The 20,551-nt window shown below is 41.5% G+C and overlaps 1 protein-coding gene across 2 annotated transcripts in view; it reads left to right on the forward strand.

Annotated features, from left to right (window-relative positions):
- ARB2A (ARB2 cotranscriptional regulator A) overlaps positions 1-19,416 on the forward strand; it is a 631,322-nt gene extending 611,906 nt beyond the window's left edge. For both annotated transcript variants that reach the window (XM_075325101.1, XM_075325100.1), the window contains one exon: positions 13,243-19,416. In XM_075325101.1, the coding sequence (XP_075181216.1) occupies positions 13,243-13,385 (143 nt within the window). In that variant the 3' untranslated portion in view covers positions 13,386-19,416. The remainder of the gene's footprint in view (positions 1-13,242) is intronic.
- The last annotated feature ends 1,135 nt before the right edge of the window (positions 19,417-20,551 follow it).

Raw genomic sequence — 20,551 nt, forward strand, 5'->3', positions numbered from 1 at the left:
AATAATTCAATACATATGCAGTGGCCACCAACATCAATTGGCTGGGGATGAGAGAAGCCGACCCCCAGTGATCTGATTACAGCATCAACTTCAATGTGAAAAGAGGTTGACTAAAAACCTTAAAGTACTGTAAATGCATTTACAGTGGATGAAATATTTATTGAACATGTTACCAATTTTTCTAAGTAATTATTTCTAGGGGTGCTGTTGACATAAATTTCTCACGTGATGTCGGTAGGAACCCATCCAATCCACACAGTCAAAGAAACCAAACCATAAGTGTCCATAAATTTAAGTTTTGTAATAATGAGAAATTACACAGGAAAAAGTATTGAACACATAAAGAAATAAAGGTGCAAAAAGCCATGGAAAGTCTTGACACCACCTGAAATCTTACAATAATTAGAAAACAATCCTGCCACTTACCGTATTTTTCGCTTTATAAGACTCACCTGATTATAAGACGCACCCCCAGATTGGGTGAAGGAATAGAGAATTTTTTAATAAATGGGGTATGTCTTATAATGCCAGTGTCCGTCTAACAAATCATATAGGGTATATGTCCCTCATAGCCCCCCCATCCTAAAATTAGCCCGCTAAATCTGGATATGGCCACCTTATATTGAATATAGCCCCCTTGTGCTGGCACACATCCCCCAGTGATGCCACATGTCCCCTATGGCTGGCACACGTCCTCTATGGCTGGCACACGGCCCCTATGGCTAGCACACGGCCCCCTGTGGCTGGCGCACAGCCCCCAGTGATGCCACATGTCCCCTATGGCTGGCACACGGCCCCAATGGCTGGCACACGGCCCCTATGGCTGGCACACGGCCCTTATGGCTGGCACATGGCCCCCAGTGATGCCACATGTCCCCTCTGGCTGGCACATGGCCCCTATGGCTTGAACACAGCCCCCTGTGGCTGGCACACAGCCCCCACTGATGCCACATGTCCCCTATTGCTGGCACACGGCCCCTATGACTGGCACACGGCCTCCTGTGGCTGACACACGGCCCCCAGTGATGCCACATGTCCCCTATTGCTGGCACACGTCCTCTATGGCTGGCACACGGCCCCTATGGCTGGCACATGGCCCCTATGGCTGGCACATGGCCCCCTGTGGCTGGCACACGGCCCCCTGTGGCTGGCACATGGACCACTGTGGCTGGCACACATCACCCTGTTTTAGATATCGCCCCCATGCTGCTGCTTTTAGTAAAATAAACTCTTTCCTTACCTTCTCCAGCACTGTCTTCCCTCGTGTGTCCCTCCGTGGGGTTGAGCTCCTCCTGTCTCCTGCACTTCCTACTTCCTGGTTCTCAGTGCAGTCATGTGATCGGCACAGCAGAGAGATATCTCTGTGTGCCTGATCACAGCAGCAGGAGGGAGATCAGCGCTGGAGGAGGTAAGGAGTTTTTTATTTTACTATGGCCAGCAGCATGGGGGCCATATCTAATACAGGGGTGCATATGCGATCAAAGGGAGCACAGGCAGCTATAATATGCGCAGCTCCCCCAGCCCATCGCCGCGGTGCGGTTTCAGCACCACGGTGATGGACAGCGGCTGTGCATATTATATGAGCGGGAGCAGGAGATCTCCCGCTGTAGCCTTCCCCAGCCAGCCTCTACCAGCCTCCCTCAGCCTCCAGCATGGTTCCAGAGCGGCCCCCACCTCCCCTTGACCCTGCAGTATATAATCCGTATATTCGGATTATAAGACGAGCCCCCTACTTTCCCCCAAATTTGGGGGAACAAAAGTACGTCTTATAAAGCGAAAAATACAGTAGTTAAAAACAACATTAGCTGGTTCAACTGATGAAATATAAAAAGTTGTCTTGTTACCAAGGTACCACACTAAAAAAAAAAAACCCATGATGGGTCAAACCAGTGAGCTATCTTCAAGACCTTCGCAACCTTATTGCTGAAAAACATATGGTGGTGTTGATAACAGAAGAACTTCTAAACTACTGAAGGTTCCAGTGAGCACTGTTGGGGGCCATAATCCAGAAGGGACAAAATATGATTTTACCATAAAGCTACCAAAAATTCAGAGGAGTAAAAATAATTATCGGAAGAGTTATCCAAGAGCCAAGAAGACCTGGAATCAGCAGGTACAATTTTTTAAAAGAAAACAATAAGTAATGCACTTAACCCCCCATTGACTGTATGCACGCTCACACACAAGGCACCATTGCTGAACTAAAACCATGATCAAGCACATTTAAAGTTTGCTCAACAATATTTAGACAAGCCTTTTAAATATTGGGAGAATATAGTCTAGTCAGAGGAGACCAAAATTTAAGTCTTTGGATGCCATAATACACACACTGTTAAGAGGCCAAAAGGCACTGCATGTCACACAAAAACACCATACCAACAGTGAAGTTTTGATGCGGGAACGTTATCGTGTAGTGCTTTTTTTCAACATATGGCTCTGGAAACTGATGATTGACCGAAGGATAAAGGGACAAATTGTTGATTAAAAATCTGCATGATGAAGATGAAACAAGGGTCGACCTTTCCGGGAAGACAAACCCACAGTCAAAAAAAACTCTCAATTGATTTCAGACAAAGAAAATAAAGCTACTAAAATGGCCCAGCAGTCACCTGACCCAATTACAAAAGAAAATTTATGGAAGGAAATATAGCTCAGAATTCATAGGAGTCCATGGACACTTCAGGATTTAAAGAGTGTTTATGTGCAAGAATGGGACAAAATCATACATGAAAATAGATTTTCCAAACAGGAGGTGTGCCTGTGTGGACTGGATGTGTTGTTAAAGACATCCGATGAGAAAATCGTGTCAATAAAATCTTTAGAAATATATTTACCTAGAAAATTGGTGAAGTGTTCAATACTTATTTCATCTGCTCAACTTTATTATAAAAGGAACGGTCACCAGATTTTGCAAAATACAAACAATATACTTTAATAAACTAATTTATTAAACCTTATAAGGCTGGTATAGTTACTTTAGATAAAATTATAAAATGGTGATTTCAATTTCGGGCAGGAGAAATTGAAAAAAAGGTATTATACTGCCATTCTGACATGGATGTGCAAAATATGTAAATTGGCCTTATTGAGTTTAAAATCTTTATCATATCGTATGTATTATGAAAACTGATAATTAGAGATGGGTGAACCCGGGTTTGGTGAGTCCTGCTGGACCTAAAAAAAAAAAAGTCTGGTTCGAAACCTGACCTGAACCTGCACTTGGGCCTGAAGCCTATATAAGTTTAAGGCACCCGAACTTGTGTGCTGTAAAATGATGATAGTAAGGACTAAATAGTAAGGGATTAAAGCAGGTTAAATACTTACTTGTCACACTGTTTCCAGATCTGCTTATTAAAGCTTATTAATATGCACTGGTTTCCCCTCCCAACCTCTGTGATTTGTTGCATTTAGACTGCCAGCGTCTTTGATTGGTTGCCCTCACATTAGCTGTCTGGATCCCCAAATTGGAGTGTATTAATAAATAAGTAATTGGAAAAAATGGCGTTGGGTCCCCTGTATTTTCATACCTTACCCAGTGTAGATAAAGCAGACAGCTGAAGGATAATTTTTTTCTAAATAATATTTAAAAAAAAAACCTGTGTATGGTCCCCCCCCCCAATTTTGATACCCAGCCAAGATAAATCAGATAGCTGGCGGCTGGTTTTCTCAGGCTAGGGAGGCCTATGGTTATTGGGCTCCTTCCCAGACTAAAAATAGCAGCTGCCCCAGAATTGGCGCATTCATTAAATGTGCCAATACCAGCGATTGCCTAGCTCTTCCCAGTCACCCTTTAGCAGTGGCAATCAGGGTAATATAAGGGGTTAATGACAGATGTGATTTGTCAAAAAATCACAACTGTCATGACAGTTAGTTTGAGGACAACAAATCACAAATGCCAACACGCCAGCAGTCTGAATGCAACCAAAGACTCTATCACAGAGGGTGGACGGGGAAGCAGTGAATATTCATACATTTTAATGAGCCAGACCCAAAAGCAGTATGACCGCTGCGTGAGAACTCGGTAAGTTTAATTGTCCTGCTTCAATCCCCATTTTGCTTCCTTATTCCTTTTTCCTTTTTTTTTTATCTTTATCTGGGTGGCCGAACCCGAACAGTAAGGGTATGTGCGCACGTTGCTTTTTACCTGCTTTTTACCTGCTTTTTTGCTGCTTTTTCTTCTGCGCTGTTTAATGCCAAAAGGGATGTGTTCTTCTATTCAAGCAAAGTCTATGGGAATTTGGGTTTCTTGTTCACACTATGTTGTTCAAAATGCTGCCTTTTTGTGGCAGAACTTTGGTCAAAAACTCAGCTTTGCAGTGCAAAACCCAAATGGCAAAAACAATTGACATGTTGCTTCTTTGAAAAGCTGAGTTTTTGACCAAAGTTCTGCCACAAAAAGGCAGCATTTTGAACAACATAGTGTGAACAAGAAACCCAAATTCCCATAGACTTTGCTTGAATAGAAGAACACATCCCTTTTGGCATTAAACAGCGCAGAAGAAAAAGCAGCAAAAAAGCAGGTAAAAAGCAGGTAAAAAGCAACGTGCGCACATACCCTAACACAGACTTCCCTGAGAAGTCCGTGTTCAGTGTCCGAGCACATACACTTGGTATCCAGTCTGGACCCCAAACTTTACAGTTCAGGTTTGCCCATCACTAGTTGCTAACGATTGAGTATCTAAGCTGAATATGCCTTTTATACATGTTAAATATTTATTTAAGAGTAGAGGACCTGGTATCAGGTCAAAAGTGGAAAGTTTTTATTCTTATTTTTTTTCTGCTATTTTTCTGTGATTAAACTTTTTTTAAAAAAAATTTACCATATTGTTCTGAAGATATGATCCTTTTATGTATTGTTAAGTTTTATGGGCATCACCAATGTGTCATTGCTCACAGGTTCAAAGTGCAGAACAGACTGAAGAGACACCCACAGAGGCTCTTTTGAGCCACTTCCTCCTTGGTGAAGAACATAAAAATTTGCACTACATATAAAGGGCCATATCTCTGTAACCAAATGGCTGATTTAAAAAAAAAGGCATACTTAGGGTAGCAGCAGGAACCAAAATAAAAGCAAAAACTAGATATTTTTAACTTGGTGACAGGTCCTCTTTAACAATCAATACTTTGGTGTTATAGATCACTAGATTTAACCCCTTCATGATCTTGGTTCAAGGTCATGTCTGCCCCTTTAATGCAGGCTCACATGGTGAGCCCGCATGTTTCTCCGCACATGTCGGCTGATCTGATCAGCCCACATGTACAGCTAACACATCCACCAGCGCCTGTTAACCAGTTAAATCCCGCTGTCAATCTCTGACAGATGGATTTAACGCACACCATTGGGGAGCGCACCATTCTCCATCGGTGGCCGTTGATGTGATCACGGGGTATTAATGGGTTGTCAAGACAGCTGGAGGTCAGCTGATGACCTGTGTCACTGCCATGACATAATTCCTGTGAATGCCAGCAGAGTGCTGGAATTCATAGGAGAGATCAGCATTTGTAATGTACAGCGTGGTCCTGAAGCATTGCTCTGTATAGCACAAGCAATCAGATGATATCAGATTCAAGTCCCCTAAGGGGACTAGGAAAAACAATAAAAAGTGTAAAAAGAAACAAAAAAGTTCAAACCACCCCCTTTTGCCCATTGAAAATATAACAATTAAAAAAAAAAGCCCTCATATTCAGTATTGCCACTTTTAGAAATGCCTATCTATGAAAATCTAAAATAAATTAATCTGATCAATAATGGGTGTAATGAGAAGAAAAATCAAAACACCAGAATTGTGGGGTTTTTGTTGCCGCAACCTTGCAATAAAATGTAATAAGACAGGATCAAAACCTCACATCTACCCAAAAATGGTGTAATTAATAATATCAGAATGCAAAAAATAAGCAGTCACTGAGCCCCCAATCCTGACAAATGAGAATGTTAAGTTAGGGGCCTCGGAAAATGGTGACGAAAGTACAATTTATTTTTTTTTCCACCACTGAAATAAAATTATACAGGTTTGGTACCTACGATTTCCAGTACAATATGTGGCAGAATGAATGGTGTCATTCAAAAGTACAACTCCTCCTGCAAATAAACAAGCCTTCATATGGTTATATTGTGGAGGGGAAAAAAACAACAGATTATGGGTTTTGGAATGAAAGCGATTAAGAAAAACTAAAGTGGAAAATGGAAAATCGCTAAGTGGTGAAAGGGTTAATGGGTACTCAAGTTATTACATGCTAGCGTCAGTAAGATGGAAATTAAACTTCCTCTTGTAGGAAAAAGAGCATTTATTCTGGGGCATCCACAAGTAAAGATGTCTGACGGATATTATCTTGACGATTGCTAGACTGGCACACTTGACCCACGGAGGGTAAGGCCTGCCCAGAAGATAACGTCTCTCTCGTCTGACTCTTTTTCAGCAATGTGCGCCCACAGGTCACGTTAATAAACACAGGATCAGTACTGCCACATCAATGTAAATTTCGTGTGGAAGACCAATGCCTTATTGTATCGGAGATTCAGAGAATGAGTGATAGTACTGGGAAGAAGGGCGTTTATAAATTGGCCAAGTGACACTACATATGGAAGACGTGCGCTTGAGGCAGATAGCTTTAGTAGATGTAGTATTTCTATTCCATTTATGATCATTATGTATTATTTTTATTAAAATATCACGCATTCCTTTATTGCAAGTAAAAAGTGTAAAATGAAGACTAAATGAAGAATCGCTCTATTGTTAATAGGAGAATGTGTTACTGATCGCTTTCTGGCCTTGTTTTAGCATCTGGTGATTGGCACACTTTACGTCAATCATTAGTATTTTACTATTGAAGATATTACTTATTTTTACACAGTACCAGTGATTGCTGAGGGATTCTAAGAAACACATAAGAGTTAAATAAGACTGTGCACAATGTCACGTTTTCCTTTGTTAAATACACCGCCAGGCGATGCAGTATTGAAGGTTAGATGAGCTAGACTGCAGATTGGCATTGGGATACATAGCCTCTAACCTCAAGGTCACTGGTTCAGATCTGGCTCTCCGCAAGAGTGACTGAAAATCATTAGCATTTTAAAGCTGCATGGTGACCCTTAAGAGAGGGGTTTGTCGTCTTAGTCCTATTCCCAGTTCACCACATCTCAAAACCATCATCACAATTGGAAGCTTTGGAGGCTCGGGAATTAATGAACGTTAAAACTGAAGTACCTTCATACCTTTTAGGAATGCTCTCTCTAGAGAGACACTAGGTCGCAGGCTTCATTAACTCCTTCTTCTGCTGGATTCCAGAGCAGGACCCGCTTTACTCTGCATTGGTAAATGTAATGCTAAATGGGACAGTAATGTCTAATTGGCCTGTACTATATTCCCTTGTGTGTTACATTGTGTGTCTTGTCACATGACTAATTTTGGAAGGATTCTCCGCTCATCTTTAGAACCTTGTTGTGCATCAGTGAGTAATATATATTTAGGCGGGCTTTACACGTTGTGACATCGCTAGCAATTGCTAGCGATGTCCAGCGCGATAGCACCCGCCCCCGTCGCACATGCGATATGTGGTGATTGCTGCCATAGCGAACATTATCGCTACGGCAGCTTCACACACACATACCTGGTCGGCAACGTCGCTGTGACCGCCGAACAATCCCTCCTTCAAGGGGGAGGTGCGTATGGCGTCACAGCGACGTCATTAATCGGCCGTCCAATAGAAGCGGAGATGAGCGGGACATAACATCCCGCCCACCTTCTCTCTTCCGCATTGCCGGTGGAGGCAGGTAAGGAGATGTTTGTCGCTCCTGCGGGTTTACACACAGCGATGTGTGGAGCTGCAGGAGCAACAAACATCGTACCTTCAGTCGAACCGACATTATGGAAATGAACGACGTTACACAGATCAGCGATATTGTACGCTTCTGTGCTCGTTCATCGTCGCACCTAGGATTTACACGTTGCGATGTCGCTACCGGCGCCGGATGTGCGTCACTAACGACATGACCCCGACGATATATCGGTAGCAATGTCGCAACGTGTAAAGCCCCCCTTAGTTTCCCATAGCTTGTGGTGACAAAATATCCTGCAGTACCATTTACATCAGCCGCATAGTCAATGGGACTTATAATCTCATTTTCCTTTCTCAGACATACACACATGGGCCAAATTTATGGGCTAATGTGACCCACTGGGATGTTTTTGGACTGAGTAATTTTATTTGTGTTTGGTTTGGTTTCATCTGTATGCAGATGTTCCTTGGTCAGATCTGAGTCCTTGACTCTGTTGCAAGAAAATCAATGAGTCTGTGTTCTGCCCGCTTACTGAGCCCACCAGGTATGTAGTAACCTGCATCTCTCAGGACTAGTATCAGACACGACCTTTTGATCCAAATAATGATGCTTTACATTGGTCCCTTCTGTGTCATGGACTTTTCTAAGAACCGAGAATATGTTAACAGGAAGCTGTAGTCAATGTTTTGTTACCCCATCTGAGAGCAGTGTGATGTAGAGACAGTGCTCAAATCCAGCAATATGTCACTTACTGAGCTGCTTGCTGCAGTTTTGATACAATCCTTGTTTTATCTGCTGCAGATCTAGCAGTTCTTTGAATGCTGAGCTCTATGTAACCACCGCCCCACACCACGGATTGACATCTTTTGGTGTACATTGTGCGTAGGCAGAAAGCTGCCAGTTACTATTGTAGATAGGAGCTTATGAATACAGAGAACTACATGGCAGCAGATATACTAGTCCTCTAGTGATAATTTCCTAACTGGTAAAACAGTGTTTTTATCAAAACTACAGCAAGCAGCCTAGCAAGTGACACAGCACTGGAATCAGGGTCTCTTTTCCTACATTATGCTGCTCTCAGATTAAATTACAAAAATCCTTTTTGACAAATTCCATTTAAATATTTGCTGGTGGATTCATTATTTTGTAACCTCCTTCACTGAAAATGGAATTAATTCCGGTTTCCCTTAAGCCTCCCCTTTTGCTATATTTCATTTTGCTTTATGTATTGTATATTTTTTCTGTGAACAAGTGTTAATTTTTTTTATATATATAATTTCTCATATTTATTTTTTAATTGCGTCAAATGGACAAAACAAATTACGACATAAACGAAATTCCTGTGACCTAACTCAATGACGTAGCCTAAGAATTCAATATATTTTTTTTTTACACTCCACTTATTGTATTTTTTTCTGACTTTTTGCTTGGCAAGAGTCGGGATTACTCTACTGACAGGTTATCTCACTGAGAAAACCGCTTTACTGGCGGCATAAGGGACGTTCCCCCTTTAAAAAACTCCCACCTTGAAGTCTGGTGTGACGGATCTGGTGGAGAAGGAGCTGCTGACGCTTTCTTTGCTCTATTTATTTGAATGACGGCCATGTAATACTATTTTCCATGCAGTGGCCAAAATGTCTGGTTGGCTTCAGTTTCTTTCAATGATTAAAGCTCATCATCAGGGGGTTTCAGAAACTGAACCTGCAGCAATCTTCAATCCGACCAGCTTTATTTAAAAAAAAAAAACAGTTGTGAAGATAAGACTGCCCCTTTAATTACATTGGATATTTGTTTCACAAATACATAGAGATTTCTAGATTTTCAATATTTTGATCTTTCCTAAAATAAACATATTCTTCATCCAAAATGATAGACTGATTAGACCACCAACTGGTTATTCTATTTCTCATGTTGATGAGGAGGGCAATATTATGGGATGGAGCAGAGCCATATTCCATGTATCAGTATTTTTTTGCGCACACTTTGACCTGCCCGACTTTCACTTTTGAACGCCCCGATTGTGTCGTCTCGTGTGTGTTTTGGCCTCGTTGCCTCCATCTCCACCTCACTCTGCTGCAAGAAATGTCTTCATTGTTGCTCTCCCAGATTGTGATACTGTCACAAAACTGTTGCTAGGCAACAAATGTGGTTACCAGGACTGAGCGAATAGCTGAAGGGAAAGAGAAGTGTTGCAGCATTGTAGAGTAACCATAGCAATGACCTACTATTACAGAATAAGGAATTAACATTAACAGTGTTATGCTATGAAACATATGCAATGGTTCACAACGGTGCCAGCCTGAGAGCGGGCATCCTGTGCGACGACTTCTCACTGTCACTGATAACGTATGGGCCATTTAGGAGGGACATTTTAGGCTGAGTGGAGGTTGAATTCTTAATGGGACCTTTAGCAACATCCATAGACTGGGAAGGGTTGGCACAAGGAGCCTTCTTCTCGGAGACTATAAGTTGTGGCTCCGGTGGAGAATACCCGGGCGCTGTGCTGCCTGCAGATGACTGAAGCACTCGCTTTGCAGACCTATGACCTATCTCCCCCTTTGAATAAATTTGCTGTAACTGATGAAGCAGGTGGCGCGATTCGGTCTCAGCATTAAGCCTCGGCACGCACTTCTGCATTTATTGTTTAACCCAGTTCTATTTCTGCATATTACATAGACTTTACCTCCCAGCACCTAAGGGGTAAATGAGACTGTGATGTGTGAGCCCTGCTCGTCTTCTAGCCATAGACGTAACTTTGAATTCTAAGAATGTATTCCTTTCTCTTACAGCAGAAGGGGGATGAATGGTTGTGAGCAGCTGAGGCTGTGACACACACCACTCAACCTTCCTTACATAGGCCCTGCTGGTGCGTGCTGTTCACAAGCCAGATGCCATACAGAGTGTGCGGATACACACAGCCGCAGCCACTCCTTATGGCGTGTGATTTACTATGCACGGAGATGAAGATTAGAGATATTATACAATAGAAGGGGCACACTTCATTGTCATCACGCAACTCCACCCTGTCTTTTTGTCTATCTGTCTCTTATCTATCTATCTATCTCTTATCTATTTGTCCATCTTACCTAGCCATCCTTTTTTCTGTTTCTTTGTTTGTCTTCATGTCCTTTTCTCTGTCCATATAATTTATCTACCCTTTTATTAACCTACACGCTATCCTTCCTTTCATCTGTCAGTGTGGCTGGCCATCATTTATCTGTCAGTTTTTCTTTCTTACTGGGTGTCTATCAAACTATCTAGTGGTGAAAGGAGTGGAAAGACAAGACGGCTCAGGTGTTATAAGGGTGGAAAGATTTTCAAGGATTCACTAACCTGATGTGGTTGTGTGAGACACCACCACTATGAAGAGCATCCAGTTATTGGCTGCTGCAGACCCCAAGATTAACAGTATTGTGCAAGGTATGTAGAAAGGGGTTAAAACTGCGCTACCGAATACCGAACGGTCACTGAGGATCAATGTAAGATAGTTCATACGATTTTATTGTTCCACGCATTTCGGGGTGCCTTTTTCTCCTTCATGAACAAAAATCGTAAAAATATTGATTTTTTTTTTTGTTCCTGAAGAAGGGGTAAATGCACCCCGAAACGCGTGGAACAAGAAAATCATATGAACTATCTTACATTGATCCTCAGTGACTGTTCTGTATTTGGAGTGCGGTTTAACCCCTTTCTACCTACCATGCACAATACTATCAATTTAACTCTATCCTTTATCTATCTGTACTTTTTTTTATATTTTGTTGTCTTTATCAATTTTTCTGTGTATTTTTTATTAGTTATAGTAATATTTATTAATATATCATCTAGATCTATTTTCTATTTACAGTATCTAATAGAGTTTTACATCCTCTTAGTTTTATTTTCACTTCCATATTTAATTTCACTTTCAGTTTTTATCTGTTTATCTATCCTTTTTATTTGTCAGTGTGTTCACTATTTATTTATCTTTCCACTTTGTATGTTTGTCTGTCAATTTTTCTGTTTTTCTAGGTTTGTATTTGTCCTTTTAGATGTCTGTCATTCTGACTATCCACCATTTGTGTCTCTTTTATCTGCCAGATACAGAAAACTCACAAAAAGACAGAAAAAAAAAATCCATCTATCATATTACTTGTCATACTGTTCTACAATGTGGTTAGTAAAGATTGTGCCGTTATATCCTTATAATGCATCAGTGAGATGAATATCGGTAACCCTCCAGCCCATGTATATAGATATACCCGGGAGTCCTGCGGCCATTCTTATATAATCACCCGTATTTCTCGGAGCTCTGATGTCACTTTATTCATATCAGATATTGTGCAGCACTAGTAATATGCTGGTGGCCATTACACATGTAATATGCAGGGAATCTCGCCACTGACCTTACGTGACATAGTATAATGAGGGATTCATGATAGAACAGCGTTCGTCGCACATGAGATGAATTCGTAAACTAGAGAGAATTGTACACGAGGCATTAGGACTTTCTACATCATGATTTATCTATTGTAGTAGAAGCTGTATACACCTGTATATACTGTATCCGCTGTCACTCCGCATATTGATACAGGAGCGGTGTGCCAACATATGGTTCCTTTACAAATAGCTGTCTTCACCTTATGAAACTTTCTTCTTCCCCTTTAATGACAAGTTAAAATGACACCTCTGGCTGCAAAAAGTGACACAATTAATAGCCTCCTGTATTTATGAGAGGCGCGAATGCTGATTACAGGTGCTTACGTTTAATTAACAGTTTGCACCTTTTGTAAATAAGATAAGAATACTGCAACAGGGTGGCAGTCTGCAAGATGGCGGGTGTGTGCCTCGTACAGACCCGCTCTGCTCACTGCTCCATGCAGACTCATTGCTCCTCACTACTGAAATCTGCTGGAACGATTTTAGTTTCTGGCCAGGGAACGGTAACTATACATTGTGTGATGGGGTAATGGTGAAGAGGCCTGAATACTGGAGAATAAGAAAGATCAGGTAGTCACGAATAGGCGTTTCCTCTCAATGAAAAGCTTCCCAATAATATAAGCCTCCGATATCTCCTCGTCATTTCTGAATTTCCTTTGTGTAACAGATGCTGGATTTGTAATGGTGACAACCAGATAGCAGCTTTTGGGGGTTGTTTTCCAGCTTCCGTTGTCCCTAGATGACTAGTAAGTCTCTGTTTTCTCCAATTGTACATGCGCTATACATGATATCTTTACCTATGTGTCTGCCATTTGATTCATGAATAAGGAAGCACAGGATGAGCTACCCCTACCAAATAGGTTAGTGTAATAATGAGCACACTATATAGTGGGAGTTTAAAATGAATGATGACTATAAAATCCCACTGGGCAATGAAGCGCCTCTACATTACATATGGTGGACAAAATTGACAGCTGACTACATAGATGTTCTGTGCGCCCAGAAGAAAGATAATCTCACCCATGTATTCTCTTTTCTGTCCCCAGGCACGGAGCGCCATGAGCTGACCTCTTGGAAGAGCTTCCCCTCCATCTTCAAGTTCTTTGCTGACGCCCTGGAAGCCAAGAAAACAAAAATCCCGATAGCACCTACCAGGCGCTCCATCAGAATAAAGAGCGAAGAATTGTAAAACAAAAGAAAAATGTTGTGGTGAGGGGTGATCGCTCAGATCCTCCCGTCCTCCCCCCACTATTGGTCTCTCAGCCCCTCATTAGATTGTTTTCTTCCTAGAGCACAGGGTCATGATGTATACATTTAAATAGCGTTTTGCATTATTTCTAGATGAGTGCAACTGTCAAAGCAATATGGGTTCACCGGTTGTGCTTCCTGTGGTCTGCTGCTTGCATTCTGTGCTGCCCATCAGAGCACAGATTAAGGCTGACAGCAGCGCTGCAAAGTACAGCATGGTGCAAGTCTAATTGCCCTGACATAGCCCTACACTGTGAGTGGATGCCATAGCTTGTCTGCTACTCAGATGCCCTGGGCCTACTCACTCTTTACCTCTACTGCCTACTTTGCTTAACCCCTACTGTATTAGGTGGGGGCTCAACGCCTTCACACTGTGGAAGAAAAACATTTTATCCTACATGTACCCCCTCACGTCTGAGAAGACTGTGTTACGGAGTTTGTTTTTTATAGTTCACGTAATGGTTAACTCCTCCTATGCTGGAGGAAAATGCAGAGACCCGTACAATAGGTTGTGTCATTCTGAGGTATACAAGTTTCCATGACTACAAGTAAAACTTCTTTCAGTAAGACAAGTTGATACATGATAATGTCTGCAATCCTTGAACTTTTTCTTGTTCAGTGTTGAAAATTTGTAAAACTGCTCCTAATCTCCAATATTATCTAAAGTGCTACCCTTGTATTGTGCTCCCATGCACTAGGCCCTCGTAGGGTGCTCTTTCAGGCACCAAGCCCTTGTATGGTGCACCTTCAGGCACCAGGCCCTCGTATGGTGCTCCCTCAGGCACTAAGCCCTCATATGGCGCGCCATCAGACACCAGGCCCTCGTCTGGTGATCCCTCAGGCACCAGACCCTCGTATAGTGCTCCCTCAGGCTCCAGTCCCTTGTCTGGTGATCCCTCAGGCACCAGGCCCTCGTCTGATCATCCCTCAGGCACCAGGCCCTCGTCTGGTGATCCCTCAGGCTTCATGGCCTGGGTGTGATTGCGAGGTTTGTGACCTCTGTAGCTTTGCCCTTGATCATCTTAGTGTGTCCTGAGTGCCCTAATACAGCGGCACAGTCCTGTATGGTAGCTTAGGTACCTACCTGCCTTTGTGGTTTTGTAGGAGCCCATTTCCATCAAGAAGACACTGTGAAGTGCAGCCTGTATTCTGGCTTTGCACGGGGGCATCATAGTAACGATCCTAGGTTACGGTTTTGACTTATTTTACACAGTTAACCATTTTTTACACATATAAAACTCTATTTTAAGGTTCAATAAAGGTGGATAATTTTATAATCGTAGATAGAATCTGTAAACGGGACGGATAATAGTAAATCATGCTTATCCTGCCCCCATCCAAAAACATGTCAGAGTTTTTAATGTTAGTTTACCATGCTTACCAGAGTAGAAGTCAAATTGCTTGTATGTGAAGTAACCAAGCGCACTTTCTGCAGACGCGCACAAACGGTTAATATTACCTATTAAGACTGTGACACCTTTACACAAATATCTATATTTTGCAGCATGTTACAACCATAGAACGTAGTTTTATCTTCCTGATCTCAAACACTGTGAACCCATCAAGGAAGAAAAAAAATAGTTTGTTATAAAAATGACTATTTTATTCCCCTTATACTTGTTAGAAATCATTACAATTGCTCTTAAAATGTCTATTTTTAAAGAATGGTTTTAATTCACCCAGAAACAAGTGTAATGAAGTTGGTGTCAGATTTTAAGCTGATTTTTGCTATTTAGGTAGATGTATTAAAGAAGAAATCTTTCTTTTAAAATTTATGGAATATTTTTCTGAGATATGGTTTGATCTTTCTTATCGTTCTTTTTAGGTATTTGCAACAAAACACGTTGTGAATGGGATAGTTCTGGTCTTTGCATACATTCTGCTTTATCTGCACAGAAATTCTCTATCACAAAAACATCTTTAACCCTTTCACGACCTTGGACGTATATCTACATCCTAGCTTGTGTCCCTTCCGGTAAACATGGGCTCCGGCGGCGGTAAAATCAATTAAAAAAAAGTTAAAATGCATTAAAAAATATGATAAACTTAATAAAAAAAACCCCTAAAAGTTAAAATCTTCCCCCTTTCACTGCATTGAAAATAAAACAATAAAAAATTACACATATTTGGTATTGCTGCGTTCAGAATTCCCGATCTACCGACCTGTCAAAATATAAAATCAATTATTCTGATCGTTACATGGCAAAGTGAGAAAAAAATTCCGAACACCAAAATTACGGGTTTTTTTGGTCGCTGCAACATTTTTTTAAAATTCAATATAACAGGCGATCAAAACATCACATATGTACAACAATGGTATAATTAAAAATAACCGCTCAAGACACAATTAAGCACCAGAGCACCAGATCCTGAAAAATAACAACGCTATGGGTCTTGGAAAATGGCAACAAAAGCACTATTCTTTTTTTGGACAAACATCTGATTTTTTTTAAGCCATTAGATAAATGTAAAAGTATACATGTTTGGTATCTATGAACTCGTACCAACCTGAGGCATCACACGGACACCTTAGTTTTACCATATAGTGAACAGGGTGGATAAAAGACCCCCAAAGCAATTGTGCATTAGCACTTTTTTTGCAATTTCACTGCACTTGGAATTCTTTTTCCCATTTTTCAGTATACTATTTGGTAAAACTAATGGTTCTAGTCAAAAGTACAACTCATCCCACAAAAAAGAAGTCCTCATATGGCTATATTGATGGAAAAATAAAAAAGTTATGGCTCTTGGAAGAATGGGAGGAAAAAACTGTGAATTTTTCATGTGACTGGTGCCCATTACAGGGGATCAGTTCCTAGATTTCTCAATACAAATTGCATATCTTAATAAATAGATCTTGTAGACCTGATGAGGCTTATGTGCTTATATTGGGTACTTCTCTCAGAATAATTTGATCCTTTTTTAAATAATAAGCTCAATGTTTGCCTACCTTGCCTGATTACCAGCTCCTCAGTGTCCCTCTTGCTGCTGAGATCTCACACTGCTCAATACAATCTGCAGCTGACAGGAGGGTGGGAGTTGGAGATTGAATACGTTTTGGACTTATGAGTTTTCTTACTGTTTAGTTGGACGCCTGAAAAGCACATTTTATTATCTGGATTATATAACTTTTCAGAATAAGTACATCAGCCTCATTAGGGTTAAGGGTTCTATTTAATGATGTATACAGTGTGTATTGAGAAAGATCTGCTTTAAGTTAGGGAATCTTTGCTCCAGAGGGGTTAATATGATGATTACTGACAGAGTCTTCTGTGTGCTGCCCAAAAGCAGAGTTCATGTGGGGTATTGACATCCTCTTACCAGCTGATTTGAACACATTGGCTTCCTTTTATTAGGGAAATCCCATCAGTGTCTCTTGGTGAAAAATATTCATATAGAGGTTGACTGGTTATAAAACCATTTTGAAAAATCCATTATGGAATTTCCTTAATAGAAAGAAGTATCTATTAGCCCAAATGGAGAGCAGCGTCCCTCTGACTAGTGGATCGGGTGCATTTAGGATAGGTCAGGTCCAGGAGAGGTATACAGAAACTCTCAATAATCCATATAGTGGCAAAGAGACAAATTAAAAATATGCATGTGTCTAGAAATCAAAATCTCCACACACTATAAAATGACTCAATCTGGAGTGATGGAGCACCATCGGAGGTAACCAGGGCAGTAGAGAAGACAGAAGGTCATAAATGGTCATCCTCAATGTTGTCTGTTCATACAAAAAGAAGCGTATAAGTGGCTCTCACCATAGCGTAAAACTTTAATTTATTGTGTTCAAAAGATTAAAACATAGCAGGTGAAACTTCAGATATGGGCCATTAAAAGATGATGGCCATTTTGCGCGCTAGGTGCCCTCAGGTCCTGGCTGAGGATGACTTGAATCCTCTTTCTCTTGAAGCAGATCGCTGTGAGCACGTCACCATAATTAACATACACAAACAAACTACAAACAGGAATACCAAAGATTATATTTACAAGGACACTGAGAGGTCAAGGTCACCCTCAATGTTATGTTATGTGTAGCACACACTATTCTACAGGTGACGTCAAGTATTCTAATGCCAAGTACGAAGTCAGGTCCAAAAATATTGGGACCAGTCACAATCTGCGTACTGTGTTACTACAGCAATATACTCCATATCGCCAAAGCAATTAAAATATTATACACCAATACAGAGTACAATATGCCCTTGACCCAGGAAAAAATGTATCTCCAAAGGCCTGCAGCTACGGGATCTCACAGGTAGATAATTTAGACATGCTGGAATCTAATATCATAGAAACTGCACCATAAAGAAATTTGGTGATGAAAAATCCCAGAACATATTTATAACACTGTAGTATTGCATAAAGGGCTCAGATATCAACATTGCCCTAAAAAAGGTTAGCTCTTACCCAGTCCTGCAGTAGTTGAGTGCCAAACTAAGCAGGAGAATAGGGGCTCTTAATTTTAATGGGTAAAAATTGTTCTAACCCAGTCGGGTCCGATTGACTCCTGCCATAACAAGGGCAGCCCATACTTTCCTTTTCCTGATGCCACAGATGAGACTCATCAACAGAGTGTAAATCAGGTAGCCTACTAGCAAGGTCCAGATAAAGTTGGGTTATAAGTAAATTAGTGTGCAAAGTGCTAGATCGTTCATAACATTAACCAGCACAGGTCACAGGTCGCTTACAGCACTCTGATATTTAAAGACATACTGGGTTGCTGCCCCCTCAATCGCAGCATTTGACACTTGCCTCAGTCAGGAAGTACATTGTAAGTGCCAATTTTCAGTGTCAAAGGAGGGTCAGCAAGCATATTTTTGCATCAGACATGTCTTCATGCCAACATTGTTCTATTAGGTGACACATCAATGTTGTTACATCTGAGTATTACTTGTCCATGATCATCCGCTAGAGTAACATGTTTATAGTGCAATGGCCAACTATGTTCCATAAGGCAGAAAAGTGGGCGCCGTATATGTGGAACTGAAACATGAGAGAATAATATAAACAGAGCGTTACTCCCAATTGAGTCGTTTTTAGTGTGCACACTTATGTTGCTCAGACCTCCGTTTGATTTTAATAAATACTTTGAAATTTCATCTTCAGAAGCAAATGTTCAATATCCCTAAACAGACCCGAGGATTGGAAAACTCTGTAATCAACTCCTCATTGGGGTCCCCTCTATCTTGTTTAGATTCTCCAAAGTGGATAATTTAAAGGGTAGAGATAGATAATTAAAATGTCCTGTGCACTAACTGGGCCACTACCTACATACTACGTGTGCTCTGATCAAAAATAGTCACTCTGGTGATTCCTAGACATTTTCAACCATGACAAAATGGGTGGGCTAAAAGTCCAGACCCTAGGCCCCCCCCCTTCTCTTTTTTTTCCAAAAGTAATGTTCAAGAAATTTCTGCTACAGAGGAGAATGCTGCATAAGCTCATTTTGTCAGATAAAGAACTTCCAGAGGACATACCCAATAGCAACATATTTTCCTGATTTACCCAGGGCCACTGTTGCACTATGCAGACAATTGGTTCAGCTTGTTAGAGGATACAGATCTCTACGCTCACTTTGTTAACCCATTATGGGAATCCTATGGATAACTCAATTTTTAAAGTGTTTTCGTTTTAGACAGATACATCTGCTGGAAACCTACTGTTTATCTTTACCTTTAGGTTGGAGGCCTGGTCCTTATATACAACTGGTCAACGACATCCATCTTAGCTATAACTCCCAAAACGTCTGCAGCACAATCACAATGTGATCAGGGACTTTTATCTGCTTTAAGTGTAATCCCATAGATTAATCACTCAGAGCAACACTTTTCTCATATATTTTATGTACGACTGAGCACAATTTTTCTATTGCATAACGTCCTCTGCAGTCAGTGGTACTATCGCATGATGAAATCAAATATTCAGACCAAAAAGAGTTGTCTTTAAAGAGAACCTGTCAGCAGAACTTTCGCCCAAAACCTAAAAGATTCCCCCTCTGCAGCTCGTGGGCTGCATTCTAGAAAGGTCCCTGTTATTATTGTGCCCCATGTGAGACCAAAATAAAGACTTTATAAAGTGGTACCTTTTTGTATTCAGATACTGTAAATGTGACACGGGGGCGGGCTTTCTGGCGTCCGTTATTCTGCCTCCTGGTCCTGTATGCCGCCCCCCATCGCTCCTTTCCATAACTGATGCACCGCCCACTGCTCCAGCCAACCCCGCGCATGCCCAGTGCCAGTCTTATGGGATTGAGCAGTGTGACCGCTGGTGACGTGTGCGACGTGTGATTGTTATCAGCAAGTACCCGCCCATAATCTCGTGAGCGCGCAAACCTCACCAGCGGTCACACTGTGCTCAGGGTAGTGCTAGACTGTATGGGCTGCTTCCAGGGATGATGTCCCTTTTGTCACGTGATAGGGGCGTGTTCAACATACTATCACGTGATAAAAGGGACGTCATCCCTGGAAGCAGCCCATACAGTCTAGCACTGCCCTGAGCACAGTGTGACCGCTGGTGAGGTTTGCGCGCTCACGAGATTATGGGCGGGTACTTGCTAATAACAATCACAGCCCCGCCCATAATCACTTGCCTGCGCGCACGTCACCAGCGGTCACACTGCTCAGTCCCGTGAGACTGGCACTGGGCATACGCGGGGATGGCTGGAGCAGTGGGCGGTGCATCAGCTATGGAAAGGAGCGATGGGGGGCGACATACAGGACCAGGAGGCAGAATAACGGACGCCAGAAAGCCCGCCCCCGTGTACCATTTACAGTATCTGAATACAAAAAGGTACCACTTTATAAAGTCTTTATTTTGGTCTCACATGGGGCACAATAATAACAGGGACCTTTCTAGAATGCAGCCCAGGAGCTGCAGAGGGGAAATCTTTTAGGTTTTGGGCGAAATTTCTGCTGACCGGTTCCCTTTAAAATTGGGCAGCGTAACAAAACATGTGTATATTTTGACGATCTGTCCATTCGGTGTTAACATACCAGAGCAAATATAATGTTCCAATATTCTAGACTGAAGTAAATATAGTCTTCATAGGATGATGTAAACTGCAGATTACACACACGCAGATATATTTATATTTATGTAGTGGTA

The sequence above is a fragment of the Anomaloglossus baeobatrachus genome, chromosome 1 (assembly GCF_048569485.1).
Source record: "Anomaloglossus baeobatrachus isolate aAnoBae1 chromosome 1, aAnoBae1.hap1, whole genome shotgun sequence".
In the NCBI taxonomy this organism is placed as follows: Eukaryota; Metazoa; Chordata; class Amphibia; order Anura; family Aromobatidae; genus Anomaloglossus; species Anomaloglossus baeobatrachus.